The sequence below is a fragment of the Diceros bicornis genome, chromosome 14, assembly GCF_020826845.1.
Source record: "Diceros bicornis minor isolate mBicDic1 chromosome 14, mDicBic1.mat.cur, whole genome shotgun sequence".
NCBI lineage: Eukaryota > Metazoa > Chordata > Mammalia > Perissodactyla > Rhinocerotidae > Diceros > Diceros bicornis.
The window spans coordinates 31,495,927-31,510,824 of NC_080753.1; the positions used below are offsets into that span (position 1 = coordinate 31,495,927).

The 14,898-nt window shown below is 39.9% G+C and overlaps 1 protein-coding gene across 6 annotated transcripts; it reads left to right on the forward strand.

Annotated features, from left to right (window-relative positions):
- Positions 1–8,578: 8,578 nt before the first annotated feature.
- Positions 8,579–14,405, forward strand: LOC131413790 (HLA class II histocompatibility antigen, DO beta chain-like). Of its 6 annotated transcripts, none has more exons than XM_058554662.1 (6): positions 8,579–8,772; positions 11,857–12,126; positions 12,591–12,872; positions 13,348–13,458; positions 13,720–13,751; positions 13,927–14,405. In XM_058554662.1, the coding sequence occupies exons 1-6, from the start codon at positions 8,682–8,684 to the stop codon at positions 13,960–13,962; spliced, it is 822 nt and encodes a 273-aa protein (XP_058410645.1). In that variant the 5' UTR covers positions 8,579–8,681; the 3' UTR covers positions 13,963–14,405. The 6 variants fall into 6 exon arrangements, 5 of the variants coding, with proteins under 5 accessions (XP_058410645.1, XP_058410646.1, XP_058410644.1 ...); XM_058554663.1 differs by having other exon boundaries at positions 13,720–13,743; XR_009222025.1 differs by having other exon boundaries at positions 13,348–13,751.
- The last annotated feature ends 493 nt before the right edge of the window (positions 14,406–14,898 follow it).

Genomic DNA, 14,898 nt, shown 5'->3' on the forward strand with positions numbered 1-14,898 from the left:
ATAAATAGATGTTTGTTGGATCTATGAGTAAGTCTCCTTCCTCTGCTGTCCTCATTCTCAACCCTCCCTACACATACCAACCACCGAAAATCCAAAGTTGTACAGTTACTGGTAACTGGGAGGGACTTACCTTTGAAGGTCCCTATTCTAGGAAAGAGAAACTTTCACATTCCCAGAAATAGCAAGTACTTTCCAGCACCAGCCATGAACTAGCCAGACTTCTGCTGTGTTGGATTTTTTTTTCTGCCTGGCAACTGTTGGGAGTGGGGCCAGATGAGAGTAGGGAATTTCTTATGCAGATAAACCTTTGCCTCATCCTGCTGCTGCCCTGCTGTGCCACACCCTTCCATCTCCCAAATGTTACTGAGGATGAAATATGCATTTGGAGAGAGAGAGAAGCCTGGCCTGATTCCTTCTCCTCCATGCAAAATGTCCTTTCTCTAATTACCAAAGGGGAATAATAATTCCTGTCTCTCCCAACCTTATGGAAACTGTAGCCCTCATGGAAGAAGATGATCTGTTAAAATTCTTTGATATCCTCAGTACAATCACACCCATAGACTCATAATACTTTAAACTTGGAAGGCATCTTAAAAATAATGTAGCAGTCAAATCCTACTTTACAGATGGCGAAACCGGCTTGAAATCACACACCCAATCAGTGATAGAACTGGGAGGAAAACTCAGGCATCCTGATGGGCAGGGCAGGAAGATACAGCAGACCTTGGGATCTTAAGATGTCCTGAAAATTTATCATCTTAGGGGAAACGGCCAGGTAAGCCTTAGGTCAGGGACACAGAAAAATGTTCTCTGATGGTCAAAGTATTCAACCTAGACAGACAAATCTCCACAAGTATAATCTGTCTCATATCCACAGATGTTAGTAATTCTGGTTTGTCCCCAAGTTCTAGTTCTTTTCATTCGTCCCTCCTACCCGCCAACACCATTTGATTTCCCTGCCCCATAATTTCCTCTTCTCGTCACTTACCTTCAGTATGTTTTCCACTCAGTCATGTTTTACTCTTTCCGAAGGAAGATTTGAATGGAGAGGGGGAACCTTAGGAAACTCTCATAGATTTCTTTGGAACCCCAAATCACCCCCCACCCTGTCTGCCCTGCTCAATGTGGAAACAGCCTTGAATTTCAAGTCCCTTATGCCCTAGCCGAGTGGGGTAGCCACTTGCAGTCCGCATGGCAGTCGTGAACCAAGAGGAGGAAGAGTGGAGTTGTCAGAATTTTGGGGGAAAGGACTAGGGAATAAGGAAAACAAAGATCTTTCCTGTTTTGGGTGCTGAGAAAGGAGCACCCATTTGTTTGAGTCTGATGCCATCTAGTGGTCCTAGGAAATAATGGGTTTTCAACCTAGAGTTATGGACTCCAATAACTCAGTGACAATAATAATCATTCATTGAGTGCTTACTGTGTGCTACTGCTGTGCTAAGTGCCTGACATGTATCTTCTTGCTTTATCTTCAAGATGATCGTATGTGGCAGGTATTACTATGCCAGTTCTAAGAATGGGAAAATGGAGGTTTAGAAACATTTACTAACTTGCCTAAGTCACACAGCTAGGAAAAGGTAGACTCTGCCCAGCTTTACTACAAAACTCCTCAAAGAGTTGTCTATACTCCCTGTATCCACTTACCCTCCTTCTGTTCTATTTTTTACAGATATAATTTATTTGAATAGGAAATATATTAATGTGGTTTAAAATCCAAAGGCACAAAAGTTACAAACAAAGGTTACAGAGGAAAGCCTACTCCCATCCTTCCCCACGGTTGGCCAATACCCCTCACATAGGCAATTATGCTCCTAACTTTATGTTTATCCTTCCAGAGAAATTTAATGTATATTTAAGCATATATGTGTATATATTCTTGCTCCCTATTTTTACAAATAGTGGCTCCCTAAATTCCTTTTTCTGAACTTTACTTTTTAAACTTTAGAAATATATGACTATATGATATTCTATTTTATGGAAGTACCATATTTCATTTAGCCTGTATCCTCCTATTGATGGGTAGTTAGGTTATTGGAAATCTTTTGCTATTATAAGCAATGTCTTGTATAGACATTGTAATACACATGTGCAAGAATATCACCAAGATAAAATCTTAAAGGGGGAGTTGCTGAGTCTGAATATTATTAATTATTCATATTGATATTATTAATTATTAATATTTTTAGATACTGCAAAATAGCCTTCATAGAAATTGTATTAATGCACCGTTCCATCAGCAATATATGAGTTTATCTATTCCCCCCATCCTTGTCCACACAGAGTGTTGTTAACTTTTTAGATTTTGCCAATCTTATGGATAAAAAGTGGCATTATATTGTAGTTGTCATTTGATTTTCTTTTATTACCACTCAAGTAAGAAGGATACTGAACCAAGAAAGAAAAACTGGGATGCAAGAAGCAAAGATGAGAAACACACACACACACACACACATGAAACAACAACAACAACAAAAACCTGTCTAAAATATTGGTAAATCAGAATGAGGAATGAAAAATGACTATAACTGTAGAAATCACCAACAATGACTATTAAATTTAAGAACAAGATGGAACAATCACAAATAACATGAGAATGAGGCAGATAAAGTAAAAGTATTCTAAAGTCTTTGCCTTGTTTGGCAGGAGGGTAGAGCTATTGACTAACTTTGGATGTTGCCAAGTTAGGTGGTCATGTTAAAAATGTAGGGGTAACTCTTAACTAATAGAATTTAAAACTCCTAAGCCAATAGGGGGAAATTAGAGATTACTTAAAAAAATAATATAACTGATGAACGGAGGGAAAAAAAGAAGCAAAGAAAGAACATAACAAAATAGAAAGCACAATATACGATAACAGAAACAAATCTAGATAAGTTAGTAATCACAATAAATGTAAACAGCCTAAATTTAGAGTCAAAAGAAAGAAAATCTCAGATTGGATTAATAATATTACAAAATCCAGTTGTATGTCCTTCATGTGAGTCACAAAGAAAACCTAAAGACATAAAAAGGTTAAAATCAAAACATGCAGGAGCCAGCCCGGTGGCATAGTGGTTAAGTTTGCACGCTCTACTTAGGTGGCCTGGGGATCGAGGATTCAGATCCCGGGTGTGGACCTAAACCATTCATCAAGCCATGCTGTGGTGGCATTCCATATACAAAATAGAGGAAGATTGGCACACACATTAGCTCAGGGACAATCTTCCTCAAGCAAAAAGAGGAAGATTGGCAACAGGTGTTAGCTTAGGGCCAATCTTCCTCACCAGAAAAAAAAAATCAAAACATGCAATAAAACACACAAACTAACACCAACATAAGACAGCTTGTGTAGTTACATTGATATCTAAAAATATAGTCTAAGACCAAAGATATTAGTAGAGACAAAGATGAACATTAACAATGATAACAAGTTGTCACCAGAACATTATACTGAAGCTCTACACCTAGCAACAAAGTCAGTCTAAATCACTCTGCTTCTAGCAACAAAGTCACAAAATATGTAAGAAAATATAGACAGAACTACAAGAAGAAATTGATAAATAGAAACCCATTTCTCAGTCATTATAGATTAAGTGGAAAAATAAGTAAGGATATAGAATAAGCTTGCTGATGGCCTTGTCTGTAATATCTGGGAGTCAAAAGATATCCCTTGACACTGATAAATCAAGTAGTTGTATTTAGAACGTATTTAAGAGTACAAAGGTAAACACGGAAAATAGAAGAGGAAGGGAGAGGGTAAAAGCTAGTTTTATGGTGTTCATAGTGGAAAACGAATAGGACCTATCCAATGAAAAAGAGAACTAATTGTATTATATAAAAATAAAGTTATCAAGACAATCCCAAAATATACACCTTCCTAAGTATCTGAAAAACTGCAATTTAGAAAAACCCCAAAAAGACATAGTGAAAGATTTTTAAAAAGAAATGCTCATATAAACAGCATATATAACAGAAAATAATAATCTCCAAATTACACTGAATCTATTTGCTATATTAATAATTGTAAACAGGCTTAACTCATCTATAAAATAAAAATATTTTGAGATTGGATTAAAAGAAAAACCCTACTGTTTGCAATATACAAAAGACACACCTAAAATAAAGTCATTCAGAAAGGTTCATTCATTCATTTAACAAATAAAATGATGGGCAAAGACATAACAAGAGAATGCAAATAAAAAAGAAGCAGAGGTCACAATCTTGTTATTAAACAAGGTGAAATTCAGACCGAGAAAAAATTGAGTAAGATGAGAAGTCACTTTACAATGTAAAGCGTAGAATTTATCATGGATATCTAAGAGAGACATAAGTTCTAAACAGCATATAAGCAACTCTCGTAAAGCAGAAACTAAGGTAGATACAAGGAAAATATTCAGAAATGAACTACTAATAGGTGACTTTAATTCACTTTTCTCAGGACTAGACAGATCAAATAGACAAAAAAGAAGTATGAGCACAGAAGATATTACTAACACAATAAAAATTAGATATGATGGATCTATATTAAACTTTCTTCACTGAAAATGGAGAACACAACTTTTCAAGTTCCAACAAAACATTAATGAAAATAGACCACATATTATGGCACAAAAAACCCTCAAAAGTAAGAATGGTATAGATATCATTCTCCGAGCATAATGGAAGAAGCTGGATAATAAGAGAAAGCCAGAAAAGAAAAACGCTCTTCCACACAGAAACTTAAAGAAATAGTCTCTGTCTTGGGCTAACGAGAAAATAAAATAAACAAACTGAAAAATTTATGGAAAAATGACAACTAAAAATCAAATATCAAAACTTTTGGGATATAGCTAAAGCAGTGCTCTGAGGAGAATTCATGGCCTTAATTACTTAGATCAGTGAAAGAAAAGAATGAAACAAGTGAAATAAATGAAAAGAACAACAAAATCAATCACATAAAAGCAGGAGCAGATAATGAAGATAAAAGCAGAAAACTGAAAAACAGTAGAATGCATAAATTCAAAAGCTTTAAAATTTTTTCAGTAAAATAAGCAAACCACTGGCAGACCTCATCAAGAAAAAGTAGACAAGTTATGACAAGGACAAAATTAATACAGGAACAGAATAAAAATCAGAAGGGACTATTTTGTTCAATTTTATGAAAATAAACTTGAAAACTTGAATTAAATGGATAATTCTCTTGAAAAATATAATATACCAAAACCAATTCCTATAGAGGTAGAATATAGAATAATTTCCACAGAAGAAATAGAGAGAATTACAAAAAAGTTACCCCCAGAAAAGCTCCAGGTCCAGATATTTAGGGGAATGCAATGAAGTCTTTAAAGAAATAAAGATAATTCCAATCCTAATTAAATGGCTCAATAGCATAAAAGGTCTTCTTTTAATGAAGTAAGTATAATGTTTATGTTAAACTATGACAATGAACAAAAATAAAAACTATAGGTGAATTTACTTATTAATATTGATGCAAAAATCCTAAAAAAAGTACTGCAAACAGAATCTAGTACAGATTTAAAAAAACCCATCAGGACTAATATGGGTTTTTTCTAGAAAATCTTTTTTTTTTTTTTGTGGGGAAGATCGGCCCTAAGCTAACATCTGTTGCCAATCCTCCTCTTTTTGCTGAGGAAGACTGGCCCTGGGCGAACATCCGTGCCTATCTTCCTCCATTTTATATGGGACGCCTGCCACAGCATGGCCTGACAAGCGGCGCGTCGGTGTGCGCCTTGGATCCGAACTGGCAAACCCCGGGCCGCCGCAGTGGAGCGCGCGCACTTAACTGCTTGCCACCAGGCCGGCCCCATAGAAAATCTTTTTGAAGTTCATAATATTATAATTTCAGTGAATATTTCCTAGGAATAATGAGTTCAAGTGTACAAATTAGCATAACAAAAGACCACCAACATTCACTTTTCCAGGATGGGTGGTAGACAAAACCATCATAGGAGAATGGTGTCACGTAGTACGCATAAACCAATTATGATGCGTGGATCTAGCCTTCCAGAAGTCATTATCAAACAAGCGATTGCTGATTAGAGCCCAGAGCCTTTAATCCCTCAGTTCCCAAACGCGTTCTCACTGAGTAGAATCATGAGTTTGCTTCAGACACCCCAAATTCCACCTATTTCTGTTGTTCCTCATATCCTGTCCTTCTTACCTTTCCCCTCATGTGATATGTCCCTCTAGTCTGGGACTGCAATCACCACGAGGGAGAATTAAGCAAGCGTTTTGAGCTGGCAATGTTCTTAGCCAGTACAACCCCTTCAATTAAAAAGAAGCTCAACATATAGTGTTCTCTAAAAATATGTTTTAATTTTCTGTCTAGTATCTCAGAATGTTTTTCTAACTTCTCCAAGGCAGCTTATGTTTCTGGTGATAGAAGGGAGTAGAAAGAGGAAAATGAATTTAAATGAACAGTTTATTCCAAATTTAAAGTCACCAAAATAGCAGTTGAAGGGGTATTTGTGTCAGGTAATAGGGAGAATGATTTTTTACCACCTTCAAGAAACAACCACATATATCACACCCAACTTTCCTCCACTGCTTAGAGAATGGGGAGGGAAAGAGAAAGAGGGATGCAAAATATGAGCTTGTGCGAAAAATCACAGAAAAGCCCGTGTCTATAGAAGGTCTGTCCATGATAGGGCTCTTGGCTGAAGTCAGACAGGAAGAGAAAGATGAAAATGCCCCGCCTTAGTTTTCAAGCTCATACAAGTAGAACACAAAAACAAAAATGTGAGAGAAGGGAACCAGGTCACAACCTCTCCCTTTGTTAGCTGTCTCTCCAGAACTGTAGAGTCTCTCTGAAAAGCCCGGGGAGCCCAGATCCTTCCACATTGACATTGACATTGTGGAAGTAGACATTGTAGACACAGTAGACATTGACACTAAGCACAGAAAATGATTCAACAAAACTTCTAACTGGACGAATCAGATGCTTTAATTTATTCAAGATGTATTAGAGGCCATTGACAAGAGAGATTCACAGGTTGGTATTGCTTTCTCTTCTTAGTTCCTACAGATAGGCTCTATGCCATTCCTTGCTTGTGGTGTATGAGACCACCGATTTCCTTTTGTGAGATAAGATATGATAGAGGTCTGTCCTGGCACCAAATAGTTATAATAAAATTCTTCAGTTATTTTGACCTTTTGTGCTTCTTATCATTACAGGGATGTTGAAGGTGTAGAAATAAAGCTTTCCTGGTTCCCAAGTGAGAAATATAGCGCAATGGAAAAAGCATAGTCTTTGGACTTTGTAGTTTTGTGAACTTCGGTTCATTCTTTCATTACTTCATCTATAAAATGGAGATCGTAATATTCTCCCCCACCACACACACACACACACACACACACACACACACTTATATAGTGCTTAGAAAACTGACTCATAATAAGAAATTGACAAATATTAGCTATTATGATGATGATGTAGGCAAGTCAGATTTTAGCGTTTAAGGGTCTTAGATACATTCGCACTACAAGTAAGAAAGAGCAGCCCTCCTCACTTTCTGGTTCAGCATCCATATCCTCCAATCTTCCTTCACTACCCCTTGCTATCTAACAACTCCTCCTCTTCCCTTTAAATCCAAATACAAGCCCCCGTTTAATCTATATTCTTTAGGCCCTTCTCTCTTTCCTCCCCTCATGGTCTCTCTCATCTCTGAGAGAAACTGCAGACGCCCAGCCGGGGTATTGCCTGCAGAGGAGGGACAACAGGCTTGGACTTATGCCTCTCCTACCCTCTCACGCTTTTATTGCTTCTGATAATCTCTGTGTCACGTCCTCATTCACTTAGCCTCAAGTAAAATGAGATCAGTTACATCAGAAAGACTAAGGTAGGTGTGGGTAGGAAGAAGGAAGGAAGTTAAAACTCCGTGGCTTGGGCTCCTTCTGCCTGTCACCTTTTTACTCAGCTCCACAGACACCCTCCCAAATAGGAGCAACACAACTATCCACCTCTAGAAGAAGTATTCACAATCATGGGTCATAGGCTCTGTGTACCATTTTCTGGGCTATGATCAGGCTTCTAATTCATGAACACTGTATTCAGATCTACCTGAGGGATATGGAGAGAGTGGGTCAACATTCTTGTTCCTGCCCTATATTGGTTAGGTTAAGTTAGGCCAGGCTGTGGTAACAAACAACCCCAAGTGGCCTTAATTAAGCAAAAGTTATTTCTTATTCATACAGCATCTATTGTAGGTTTGGCTGATTCTCTAGGCGAGAGCTTATGCTTTAGAATGCTGTCTACTTTCTTTTTGATTTACACAGTTTGTCGGCAATGTCAACCACTCCATAGGAAGGGAGACCTATTGGTTAGAACAGGCCAGGGACTGTGCTAAATGAGGGTAGCATGATACATAATAAACAATCTGCCTAGTTCTTCTAGGACCACATAGTGTGTAGAGAATTTTTTTCTCCCAGTCCATTTTCCACATACCTAAACTACTGTCAGTGATTCTGCAGGTAAACAATTCTAGAGTGGCATAACACAACTTTATGAGAGTATTCTACCCAGCACCTAATGATGCACAACTCCTCTATCCTGATTGGTTATCAACGTGAGGCATTTCCAGTCCTGGGGAGGATAGAAAGATATCTATGTTCTTAATGAATATTTTTGACTGAGTTGTGTGGGGGCATGCCCCATTCTGAAGAGGCTGACGATTTTACTGTCTCTCTTTTTTTTTGCTTCCAGAATGGCTTCTGGGTGGGTTCTCTGGGTGGTGGCTCTGTTAGTGAATCTAATCAGGCTGGATTCCTCCATGACTCAAGGAAGAGACTCTCCAGGTAAGAACAGAACAATTTTTTTCGGGTATGTATGCAATAATTGGCATGGGGGAGGGAGGCCTGTCCTTATCAGTCTAGACCGCAGAGCAAATTGGAAATGGCTTCTGGCTTCAAAGAGAGCGTTCTTCCCTTTGACAGAAAAATATTCTTTCCCTCTTTACCACACACAATGGGCTGCTGGGAAAAGGGACTCTGGTACCAGAGCTGCAGATTCAAGGAGTAGGGAGGCAGGAAGACGGGAAGCTTCTTATCTTGCTTAGAGTCCTTGTTGTATCAGTGTCCGTCTGGAGAACTGGGAAAAATGGAGGCTGACTGCGAATGGCTGCCATTCTTCAGCCAGAATTTGCTCTGGTGATTGTGACAGTTTCTATATTTATCCAGTTGGGGTATATGTGGACAAAAGTAATTGGGAACAGAGGTTTCTTCTTTTATTTATTTATTTTTATCAAGCCCCTATTGTGTGGTCAGAATTGTACCGAGAAATTTTGCGAGATAAGAGAAGTTGAGTGCATTATCCCTGTCCTCACGTTACTGGGTACATGTATTTATTGCTGCTGTTTTTCTAGCTGAGGAGATAGGCTATGCAAACATGAAGCAGCATTACACCATGAAAACATATTTATCAGCAGAAAACAGGATATAGTGTGCTAAAAACAGAATCTCTTTGAAAGTCAAAGTCTCATTAATACAAAAGAGGAACAAACCTGGGGAGAGGGTGGGTGGGAGAAGATCGTTGTTCTCAGAGAATAGAAACCTTTCTGAGCTTATAATGTCCCTTAAACAACATAAGTGGAAAAAAAATCAGCACAGATCTTAAATCTGGCACAGATCTGAATAAAAAATAATTATTTTTCTGATTTGGACTGTAAGAGGGAATAGAGAATTGGAGGTTAGAGCCTCATCTGAAATCAGTTACTTAGTGAGAGAGGAGTCTGGCTGACCCAGGAGGATGCTACCATCCTTATGCTCAGTCAGTAGTTCCTGGAGGAGGCCTCTGAACTTAGAAATGAAAGCGAATTTACAACTCAAGATCAGTGACGATTATCCTTCTAGTCTCAACTTAAATGCCATTTCTTCAGGGAGATCTTTCCTGACCAACCTGCATTATTAACCCATTTTAATTGTTCTTTTATTATTGTTTTTCTTAATGCATAGAATTGAGTTAATCTTACTCAATGAGTTCACAGCACACTGTAATCATTCGTCAGAACAAAGACCCTCTCCTTTCTTCCCTTGTCTCCATTCTCACTCCTTCCCTCCCATAGATGCACATTCTAATGTGTCTGGTATGTCTTTAAGTATGAGAGTGGCGTTTAAAAATATGTAGCATTGTTTTTCTGTGTCTATTTTAAATTTTAATAAATGTCATTGTGCATCAAATCACATTCTGTTTCTTTTCTCACTTAACACTATGCCTTGAGCTTTGAAGTACATTGTATGAAAACAATATATAGCTCAAACTAATCACTATAAATATTAGTAAGGTACTTTGTGAGTAGAAAATCATAATGGATGATGGAATCGGATTTTTTAATTCCATTATCAATGGCAATGTTTAATTTCAAAGATCCAAAAGAAGGTTTAAGCTAAGCTTATATTCCACATCACCAAATTGTTGCAACTACTAGAATTGTGGGTGTTGACCTTAAAAATAAAACATCCAGTTATTTTACCAGCAAAACAAATTTGTTCAGGAATAGCCAAAAGATTGCAGTTCAGGATGTGCATGCTATGACGGACCATAGGCAAATCCAACACACAAGGGAGAGGAACGTTCTTTTCTGGAGAAAAAGGAGGAAATTTGGAGGAGTGTTTTTGAAGGAAAGTCCATTGGAGAAAAGCAAGAGTTCTGGGTGATGATGCTTTCTCATTGGCTGAGTTGTTCGGGTAGTCAATTTCTGTTTGAGATGCAATGTAAGTTTCTTCCTGTAAGGAAGGATTCTTTCCTGTTGAGGACTTCCACTGGGGTCTGTAATTGACTACCTTTCTTGTAATTGACCTTGAGTGGTGCTGTGTGGGAGTTCCTCCTTCTGGCCTCCTGACTCCATTTTATTTATTTTATTTTTATTTTTTTGTGAGGAAGATCAGCTCTGAGCTAACATCCATGCCAATCCTCCTCTTTTTGCTGAGGAAGACTGGCCCTGGGCTAACATCTGTGCCCATTTTCCTCCACTTTATATGGGACACCACCACAGCATGGCCTGACAAGTGATGCGTCAGTGCGCGCCTGGGATCCGAACCCAGGCCGCCGGCAGCAGAGCGCACGCACTTAACCGCTACACCACGGGGCTGGTCCCCTGACTCCATTTTAAATGAGGTTTCCCTTTATTAATCTTCACATAGGTATAGCGCCAATGATGATAATGATCATGATAAAAGGCATCTCCAAGCCATGGATTAATATTATTTTACCCAACACCAAAAGAGGTAATGAGGTCATTACCTAACTAGAGCCAATGGAGGGGATGAGGTCTCTGAGTAAGACTGCAAAGGAAAAGATCCAAAAGGAGAAAACCCATAGTGAGTGGAAGGTAGGAGGGGAATTTATTTCACAACTAAAATGTACCTACTCTGCATTTCTTTGCTCCGCCTCCATCACTCCTTTACTTTACTCCAGAAGGAATGCATAGAATGAACCTGCTAAGGGCGAGAGTGCTATTGAATTATTCCATATGGGGGTGGATCTTTTCAACTTGATAATAAAGAGAGTTAAAACCTTGGGTTCTGAAAGCTTGGCTTGGAGAAACCCAGCACAGTGTTTGGCAAAACAAAAACAGTCAATAATATTTGTTGAATGAATGAATGAATGAATAAATATTTGTTGAATGAACGTTTATGTCTCTTGGGTCTCTCTTTGGCTTCCTTCTTTGGGTAACATTTCTCTTTGGCTGGCCTGGTATCATGGGCCTCAGGCTTCTTTCCACTGTGATGTGAGGAACCAGGGGGAGAGGCTACATTTGTCTGTTTACTGAGGTCAAAATGCCTCCTCTCAAATTGATGTGGTCTGGCATAATTTACAAGTTATGGGTTTCTTAAAGATGGTGGCTGGTTCCTAGAATTCATAGTCTTTTTTTGGTTTTCCAGAAGATTTTGTGAGTCAGGCAAAGGCTGACTGTTACTTCACCAATGGGACAGAAAAGGTGCAGTTTGTGGTCAGATTCATCTTTAACTTGGAGGAGTATGCACGTTTCGACAGCGATGTGGGAATGTTTGTGGCATTGACAGAGCTCGGGCAGCCTGATGCTGAGCTGTGGAACAACCGGCCAGATATATTGGCGAGGAGTAGAGCTGCTGTGGATATGCTCTGCAGACACAATTACAAGCTGGGTGCACCCTTCACTGTGGGAAGAAGAGGTGAGGTGGAAGATGAGGTCTGGTGGAGTTCAGGAATCTCCTACACGTGAACCTGGCCATGGCTCTTCTTCCTTATGCTAGGGAATTTTCTGCTTCAGGATCAGTGGGTTATGAGCAGGGAAGTCTGTTTATATGTTCTGTCCCCACTTGTGACTCACTCAATATCCTCACAGGGCAGGTCACTGTGGTCTTGGTCTCAGACCTGCAAGGTTCTCAGGGACTTTAGAGACTGGTTGGCCCTCAAATAGAGTGAGTAATTGTCGGAGTGTCTGATAAGGTCTAAATCCTCCTGGGGGGCATGACATCCCCAGTTTCTGAGTCTTGGGGGATATTTCCCCACGTTTCCAGTTTCCACCTGGGTGATCTGGGAAAGAGATTATCGGCAGAGATAGTCCCTAAAGAAACTCCTGTCTTGGCTTGGTGGTTTTTCCTTCACAATGTCTCATTTTTCTCTCCCTTCCTAGTGCAACCCAAGGTGACAGTGTATCCAGAGATGACCCCATCCCTGCAGCACCACAATCTGCTGCTCTGCTCTGTGACAGATTTCTATCCTGGGGACATCAAGATCAGGTGGTTCCGGAATGGGCTGGAGGAGAGAGCAGGGATCATGTCCACTGGCCTTATCAGGAATGGAGACTGGACCTTTCAGACAATGGTGATGCTGGAAATGACTCCTGAACTTGGAGATGTCTACACCTGCCTTGTTGATCATCCCAGCCTGCTGAGCCCTGTTTCTGTGGAGTGGAGTGAGAATCAGCTTCTTGTTCTCTCTGGGACTGACTCAGGGTCATACTGACTCTATATGGGGCCTGAGTTACCTCTGCAATCGTCTTGGTCACAACACTAATTTTTCTTTCCCTCAATCTGAGGGAGTCATAGAAATTGGAGTCTTTGGTTTAGTGTGGGAGAAAACATGGCTGATATCTATCCTTGTATCTTCCAGGAAATGAGGAGGTCTAATCACCTCTTCACTTCCTTCCGACTTTGGGAATTAGTATCCTCTAATACTTTGGTCTTAATATTTCGGGGACATTCTTATGGGCTACAAGAATCAGTAACAGAAACTGCATGGGGGCAAACCTTGGCCTCAACAAACCATTTCTAAATCTGTTCTTTCTCTAGATAGCATTGGATTTGGTGCGCAGTACAGGCTCTGGGATTTCAGGAAGGTACACCAAATATTGGGAGCTTTTTACTAACTTGAAGACCTGTTTCCCATAGGAGCTCAGTCTGAATATTCTTGGAGAAAGATGCTAAGTGGAGTTGCAGCCTTCCTGCTTGGGCTCATCTTCCTCCTGGTGGGGATCGTCACCCACCTCAGGGCTCAGAAAGGTAATGAGCCTCTGAGGAGTCCCCTGCCACCTGCCCCATGGCTTCCCCCACTTCCCACTTTTCCTAACGTCAAAGACGTGAGGCAGGGAAGGCTGATTGTACTTCTCAGGGATGTCTGGAATAGTCTTTTCTGAAGCCAGAACCATTCCAGGGGGTAAGGGGAGATGGAGCTCTGATACTGCAGGTCATCTCCCAGCCCTCAGGATAATGACATCTGGTCCTAATTGGCGCATTCTATTTCTTTCTTCTCTTTCATTCCAGGATATATGGACAGTCAGTTGTCTGGTAAGGAGGTAATGTCCTTTTCCTTGTCTTTGGGTGGCGGATCATTCTCTCAATCTTTTGGCCAGAGGGAGACGTCTTGGGGATAAGATGTAAGGGTGGCTCTGGCTGAGAGGCACTGTCTGCTGAGTCCCTGAAATAGGACGGTGGGGGTCCCTCATGAGACTTTTATCACTGTCTTTGCAGGTCTCAAGAGCTGTTCTCTCACCACAGCCATATTAAGGTCTTAACTGAAGCTTCTCCCCCTGGAGCCTGAAGTACCACTGAGTGGCCTGGGCCGCAGACTAAGTAAAGGACATTCGTGAAGTCAACGTTCTGGAGTGACTCTTTTCCATGAGGCCTTGGAGGAGTCCTGAACTGATTCTTGAGTTTGTGTTCTGAGATCATGCATCTCTGACCCTTCTGCCCTTCTTCCTCCTACTTGAATATGTTTTTAGTCCCCATTCCCAAGGACTGAAATTCCCCTAAGACCTGACTCCTTCCAGTTCCAAACTGGTTACTTTTTCTATGGTCCAGCCCTAACCCTGTACGTAGTCATCTCGTCTTTCTCTCTTCCTACTGCGTCTCCACAGTCTTAAGAAGACAAATGCTCAGATAGTCACTGTTTCCTTTTCACTGTTTTTGAAAACCTTTTTTATTGCAAAATAAAACTGAGATACATTGTGTGTTCTTGGCTCCTTTGTCAAAGATTAGCTGTCCATAGATGTGTGGGTTTATTTCTGGCCTCTCAGTTCTGTTTCATTGATCTGTGTGTCTGTTTTTCTGCCAGTACCATGCTATTTTGATTACTATAGCTTTGTGGTATATTTTGAATCCAGGGAGTGTGATGCCTTCAGCTTTGTTCTTTTTTCTCAGGATTGCTTTTGCTATTTGGGGTCTTTTGTTGTTCCATATAAACTTCTGGATTCTTTGTTCTATTTCTGTGAAAAATGTCATTGAGATTCTGATTGTGATTGCATTGGAGAAAGGTATTTAATAAATGGTATTGGGAAAACTGGACAGCCACTTGAAAAAGAATGAAAATATACCATTATCTTATACCATACACAAAAATAACTCAAAATGGATTAAAGACTTGAGCGTAAGACCTGAAACCATAAAACTCCTAGAAGAAAACATAGGCAGTATGCCCTTTGACATTGGTCTTAGCAGCATCTT

Excerpts from the sequence above, each read along its gene's own strand:
- LOC131413790 (XM_058554659.1), top strand. The coding sequence starts at position 8,682 with ATGGCTTCTGGGTGGGTTCTCTGGGTGGTGGCTCTGTTAGTGAATCTA. Across the intron at positions 12,127-12,590 it reads CTTCACTGTGGGAAGAAGAG|TGCAACCCAAGGTGACAGTG; the intron begins GTGAGGTGGAAG and ends CTCCCTTCCTAG. Across the intron at positions 12,873-13,347 it reads CCCTGTTTCTGTGGAGTGGA|GAGCTCAGTCTGAATATTCT; the intron begins GTGAGAATCAGC and ends TGTTTCCCATAG.